This window comes from Podarcis gaigeae, assembly GCF_964106915.1.
Source record: "Podarcis gaigeae genome assembly, chromosome: 12".
NCBI classification, from domain to species: domain Eukaryota; kingdom Metazoa; phylum Chordata; class Lepidosauria; order Squamata; family Lacertidae; genus Podarcis; species Podarcis gaigeae.
Window position 1 is genome coordinate 3469356 of NC_139688.1, and position 6985 is coordinate 3476340.

At 49.3% G+C, this 6985-nt stretch overlaps 1 protein-coding gene across 1 annotated transcript in view; it reads right to left on the reverse strand.

Annotated features, from left to right (window-relative positions):
- PTPN23 (protein tyrosine phosphatase non-receptor type 23) overlaps window positions 1–2853 on the reverse strand; it is a 56659-nt gene extending 53806 nt beyond the window's left edge. The window contains exon 1 of the mRNA XM_083703910.1: window positions 2647–2853. Within this exon, the coding sequence (XP_083560036.1) occupies window positions 2647–2730 (84 nt within the window). The 5' untranslated portion in view covers window positions 2731–2853. The remainder of the gene's footprint in view (window positions 1–2646) is intronic.
- Between the last annotated feature and the right edge of the window lie 4132 nt (window positions 2854–6985).

The window sequence follows — 6985 nt, forward strand, 5'->3', positions numbered from 1 at the left end:
CCAAGGGCAATCCAGGAAACTGTTAAAACATTGCACTGCAGTACAGTATAATACATAATCATATTTTGAGAATGATAATATAACATATAATTATACTTTGGGAAAGATTTGTGCCGCTTGTGCATTGCTCTATGATTCCTGGATGTCCCGGGATCATGTTCTAAAGTAGTTGTGTTCTATATTATAAATCAAGCACCACTCAGAATCCGCCCCCCCCCCCCCGTTTTCCAATGCGTTCCTTATCTATTTAAAAAAAATAAATCGGCAAGCAAAATTGTTGGTTCGAAAGTGTGGCACCAGAGCAGGGGGAAAGGTTTGAAAAACACTAGGCATTATTATTATTATTATTATGCCTGCCCCTACCTCATAGCCCCTAGGCCTTTGCCTCTTCCCCACCCCACCCCATGATAATGATAATAATAATAATAATAATAATTTTTTATTTATACCCCGCCCTCCCCAGCCAAGGCCGGGTTCAGAGCAGCTTACAAACAATAATAAAAACAATAAGAATGATTTCAACTTAAAAACAAAAATAAAATACAACATTAAAATAATGGAACATTAAAATATTAAAATGTAGCCTCGTCACAGGAGGAGAAGGAAAAGAAAAGAAAAAAGAAAAGAGAAAGAGAGAGAGAGAGGGAGGGAATCAAACTGGCTCCAAGCCAAAGGCCAGGCGGAACAACTCTGTCTTACAGGCCCTGCGGAAAGAAATCAGATCCCGCAGGGGCCTGGTCTCATGAGACAGAGCGTTCCACCAGGCCGGAGCCAGAGGTGAAAAGGCCCTGGCTCTGGTTGAACCCAATCTAACTTCCTTAGGGCCCGGGACCACTAGGGTGTTGCTATTTATGGACCTTGAGGCTCTCCGTGGGGCATACCAGGAGAGGCGGTCCCGTAGGTACGAGGGTCCTAGGCCGTGAAGGGCTTTAAAGGTCAAAAGCAGCACCTTAAATCTGACCCTGTACTCCACCGGGAGCCAGTGCAGCTTGAAAAGCACTGGGTGAATATGCTCCCATGGCAGAGACCCCGTGAGGAGCCTCACTGCAGCATTCTGTACCCGCTGGAGTTTCTGGGACAGCTTCAAGGGCAGCCCCGCGTAGAGCGAATTACAGTAGTCAAGCCTGGAGATGACCGTCGCATGGATCACTGTGGCCAAGTCAGGGCGGGAAAGGTAGGGGACCAACTGCTTGATGCGGCGAAGGTGGAAAAATGTCGCCTTGGCTGTTGCTGTAACTTGCGCCTCCATGGAAAGGGAGGCGTCAAGGATTACACCCAAACTCTTAACGGAAGGCAATGGCACTAATTGGGCCCCCGCAAGAGAAGGGAGTTGGTCCCTCATCCCCATGCCATCCCGACCCAGCCATAGGACCTCTGTCTTCGAAGGATTTAGTTTCAATCGGCTCCCACGAAACCATCCAGCCACAGCTTCCAAGCATCTGGTCAGTGTGTTCAGGGTCGAGTCGGTGTGGCCATCCATCAGCAGATAGAGCTGTCCGCCCCTTCCCCTTAGGCCTCTGCCCCACCCCTGCCCCACTAGGCTAATAATAATAATAATAATAATAATAATAATAATAATAATAATACTGTCTGCCCCTCCCCCTTACGCCTCTGCCCCTCCCCTTGCCCACTAGGTAATAGTAGTAGTAGTAGTAATAATAATAATAATAATAATAATACTGCCTGCCCCTAGGCCTCTGCCCTTCCCCCAGTGGGATAATAATAACAATAACAATGCGGCTGCCTGCCCCTCCCCCTTAGGCCTCTGCCCCTTTCCCCAGTGGGATAATAATAACAGTAACAATAATAATAATGCTGTCTACCACTCCCCCCTCCCCCTTAGGCCTCTGCCCCTTCCTCCAATGGGATGATGATAATAATAATAATAATAATAATAATAATAATAATAATAATAATAATAACGCGGCTGCCTGCCCCTCCCCCTTAGGCCTCTGCCCTTCCCCCCAGTGGGATAATAATAACAAGAACAATAACAATAATAATGCGGCTGCCTGCCCCTCCCCCTTAGGCCTCTGCCCCTTCCTCCAATAGGATGATGATGATGATAATAATAATAATAATAATAATAATAACAACAACAACAACGCGGCTGCCTACCCCTCCCCCTTAGGCCTCTGCCCTTCCCCCAGTGGGATAATAATAACAATAACAATAACAATAATAATGCGGCTGCCTGCCCCTCCCCCTTAGGCCTCTGCCCCTTCGTCCAATGGGATGATGATAATAATAATAATAACAATAACAATAATAATGCGGCTGCCTGCCCCTCCCCCTTAGGCCTCTGCCCTTCCCCCAGTGGGATAACAATAACAATAACAATAATAATGCGGCTGCCTGCCCCTCCCCCTTAGGCCTCTGCCCCTTCCTCCAATGGGATGATAATAATAATAATAATAATAATAATAATAATAATAACGCGGCTGCCTGCCCCTCCCCCTTAGGCCTCTGCCCTTCCCCCAGTGGGATAATAATAACAATAACAATAACAACAATAATAATAATAATAATGCTGTCTACCACTCCCCCCTCCCCCTTAGGCCTCTGCCCCTTCCTCCAATGGGATAATAATAATACTACTGCTGTACTAGTGCCCCCTGCCCCTCCCCCCCCCGCGCCTCCTCCCACCTTCTTGACGGCCTGGTGGAAGCCGAACTCTCCCGCCTCCTTGAGGTCCAGCCAGATCATGGGCATGCGGGGCACGGCCTCCATCCCGCCGGCCTCGCCTCGCCTCGCAGCACCAGCCGGGCCCCTGCCAGGAGGCCCAAGCCCAGCCCAGCCCGACAAGCAGCAGCAGGAGCAGGAAGAGGACGCGGCGGCGGCGGCGACTGAGGGAGCTCCTCCGGCCCGACCCGACTTCCGGCGCCCCGCCCACTCCCCGCCGGAAGCCGCGGCGCCTGACGGGAAGCGGAGTCGCCGCCGCGAAAGGAGCTCGGTGGACTACGACTCCCAGAAGGCCCGGCCGCCGGCCGCTCTCGCTCGGGGCTGATGGGAGTTGTAGTTCGGCGAGCACTGAAGGGAGCGCAGGTCTTGAGGGAGCGCATCTGGATGTGCGCAGCATTCCTGCATTGCAGGGGGGGTTGGACTAAATCAGTGTTTCCCCACCTTGGGCCTCCAGCTGTTTTTGGACTACAACTCCCATCATCCCTAGCTAGCAAGACCAGTGGTCAGGGATGATGGGAATTGTAGTTCAAAAACAGCTGGAGGCCCAAGGTGGGGAAACACTGGACTAAATGACCCTCAGGGGTGCCTTTCTGTGACTCCAGACCCTATTTTCCTTTTTTTTTACCCCCATGGTAATCTTTATTAGTTTTCTAAGTACAGTGGTACCTCAGGTTACAGACGCTTCAGGTTACAGACTCCGCTAACCCAGAAATAGTGCTTCAGGTTAAGAACTTTGCTTCAGGATGAGAACAGAAATTGTGCTCCGGCGGCGCAGCAGGAGGAGGAGGCCCCATTAGCTAAAGTGGTGCTTCAAGTTAAGAACAGTTTCAGGTCAAGAACGGACCTCTGGAACAAATTAAGTACTTAACCTGAGGTACCACTGTACATGGACACGGGTGGCGCTGTGGGTTAATCCACAGAGCCTAGGACTTGCCAATCAGAAGGTCGGTGGTTCGAATCCCTGCGACAGGGTGAGCTCCCGTTGCTCGGTCCCTGCTCCTGCCAACCTAGCAGTTCGAGAGCACACCAGTGCAAGTACATAAATAGGTACCACTCTGGCAGGAAGGTAAACGGCGTTTCCATGCGCTGCTCTGTTTTGCCAGAAGTGGCTTAGTCATGCTGGCCACATGAGCCGGAAAGCGAGTAAAGCAAGATGAGCGCTGCAACCCCAGAGTCGGCCACGACTGGACCTAATGGTCAGGTGTCCCTTTACCACTGTACATACTACCCATACACACATTACATTACATTTTACATTTATACTTGCTCTTAAGGGAAGACTTGCCTTCTTCCTTCTTCTGGCTTTTTTGTGTCGTCTCTAAATTTTTCGCATTGTCTGCCCCTATTTTCCAGGGACAGTCCCGGATTTACAGAAGCCCAGTCCCGGTTTCTGAATGTCCCACTTTCCCTTAAAGGTAAAGGGGCCCCTGACCGTTAGGTCCAGTCATGGCCGACTCTGGGGTCGCGGCGCTCATCTCGCTTTACTGGCCTCCCTATTTCCATTGGGGAAGGGTTGGAGGGGATGTGATTCTATGATTCTAATAAATCTGCGCTAGACCAATGCCAACAGCTACAGTCTTACTGTTAGACGCTCAGGTTGAATGGCCAAGAGCTTCAGTAATATTGTGTGCTCTTGTCTTTGAGAATTAGTGTCTTAAAAACCCTCAGTGAGCTTTGTTTGCTCCCCTGTGTCTGGGCAAAGAGACTGCTCTTTTTCTATAAAGCAGGTAGCCTGTTCCCACACCCTTCTCTAACATAATTTTAACATTGAGAGACTGTTAATATTACAGGTATGCTATGTATTTTGCGCTTGTCTGATTCCTAAAGTGCAACTGTGTAAATGTAACAATTCTTCAGTTACCGGGTAGAATAAGAAAGAGCAATTCATTGACATGCAGTTTGTTCTCATAATTTTTTTGCTGTCTTACGTGATGCTGCTTCTGTAAGAAATCCAGGGTGCATATGTTGCTTTTCAAAGTTAAAAAAGAGCGTGAAAGAATAATTGTAATGTCTATTAAATGTTTGCAAGAGCTGGGGGGGGGGGGACACACAAAAAACCCCAGCAACTTCAGGGAATCCCATTAACCGTGCAGTGATCTTGGTAGATCAGCAGTTGGCAATGGAGATCCTCAATTTCAGCTGAGCACCCTGAGGTTTGGTACAGACTTTTGGGTGGTAAAATGTTTGGGATCCCAGGGCTTGGGTGCCCCAAAAAGGGAAGGCACCAGTCATATGACTCTACTGCAACAAAAGCAACCAAGTGTCATGTAGCCCTTGGAAAATTTAGTATGTTTTAGATACAATACCTCTGCTGTTAAAACCTAAGATAGCTTCTGAAGGTGTTCATTCTCGTAACTGCATGTTCTTTTATTGCCGTGCAGTACATGATATTAAAATAATACTCTTGGGATAAGTATTGGGTGGTGCAGCAGTTGGTGGGTTTTACAGGGGTCAGGAAACTTTTTCTGCAGGGGGCCGATCCATTCTCCCTCACACCTCGTGGGGGGGGGGGGGGCGGACTATATTTTGAAAAGAAAGAAAGAATTCCTATGGTCCACAAATAACCCAGAGATGCATTTTAAATAAAAGGACACATTCTTCTTGTTGTTGTTTAGTCGTTTAGTCGTGTCCGACTCTTCGTGACCCCCTGGACCAGAGCACACCAGGCACTCCTGTCTTCCACTGCCTCCCGCAGTTTGGTCAAACTCATGCTGGTAGCTTCGAGAACACTGACCCACCATCTCGCCCTCTGTTGTCCCCTTCTCCTTGTGCCCTCCATCTTTCCCAACATCAGGGTCTTTTCCAGGGAGTCTTCTCTTCTCATGAGGTGGCCAAAGTCTTGGAGCCTCAGCTTCAGGATCTGTCCTTCCAGTGAGCACTCAGGGCTGATTTCCTTCAGAATGGAGAGGTTTGATCTTCTTGCAGTCCATGGGACTCTCCAGAGTCTCCTCCAGCACCATCATTCAAAAGCATCAATTCTTCGGCGATCAGCCTTCTTTATGGTCCAGCTCTCACTTCCATACATCACTACTGGGAAAACCATAGCTTTAACTATACGGACCTTTGTTGGCAAGGTGATGTCTCTGCTTTTTAAGATGCTACTCATGTAAAAACATGCTGATTCCCGGACCATCCACGGGCTTGATTTAGAAGGCCGGATTCGGCCCCTGGGCCTTAGTTTGCCTACCCATGGACTAGGACCTGGGAAAGACCAGTTTCACTCTCCGCCAGGAAGCTCCCTGGGCCAGTCAATGTGTGTAACCTACCTGACAGCGATGTTGTGGGGATTAAAGTGGCTGAGGAAACCCAGCCAGATGGGCGGAGTATAAATAATAATTATTATTATTATTAAAATGATGTGGGCAAGATCCATGTATGCCACCTTGAGCCCCTTGGAGAAAAGTGTCGGATTCATAGGCATCCATTTGTCTCAAGAGACAATGGAGTGCGCCTACAAGGGGTCAAGAAGGGACGCGGGTGGTGCTGTGGGTTAAACCACAGAGCCTAGGACTTGCTGATCAGAAGGTTGGTGGTTCGAATCCCCGCAACGGGCTGAGCTCCCATTGCTCGGTCCCTGCTCCTGCCAACCTAGCAGTTCAAAAGCACGTCAAAGTGCAAGTAGATAAATAGGTACCGCTCTGGAGGGAAGGTAAACGAAAGCTGTATGCCGGCTCCTTCGGCCAGTAAAGCAAGATGAGCGCTGCAACCCCAGAGTCGGCCACAACTGGACCTAATCGTCAGGGGTCCCTTTACCCCTTTACCTTTACAAGGGGTCAAACTGGTAGCTGCTGCCTCCCGTGTTGTTTTTGCTGTGTTAGCAGCACCGAAGTGACCATCCCTGGGGCACAAGCCTGGGTGGTGTGTCTGGAGGCCCTGGACTGCCCAGACGACAAGACCCCCCTCTCAACCTCACTGATGGGATCCAAAGGAAAGCAGAGCAAGACCTTGGGCACTGGCTTGGCTGCAGGAGTTGCTAGAAGGAGGTGCACAAGGCATCATCTAGGATTTGTGTAGGGTTTACTCCAGAGCCTTTTCTTCTCCCAAATATATCCCTCAAGGCAGGGGGAATGGATTTTTCCATGGGGGTTTACTCCCAAACAAGTATATAGCCACAAGGCTGTGGAGGTTCAGGATCAGAGTCTCCCTTCTCCTGGATGGGCTTCCTTCCCAGATTGACAAGCCCCATCTGGCCCTCACGTCCGTCTACAGCATGTGCAGAAACCACCTCACTGGACCCGCTATTGGTAGGGTAGGATATAAAATAATAATAATAATAATTTATCATTTATACCCCGCCCATCTG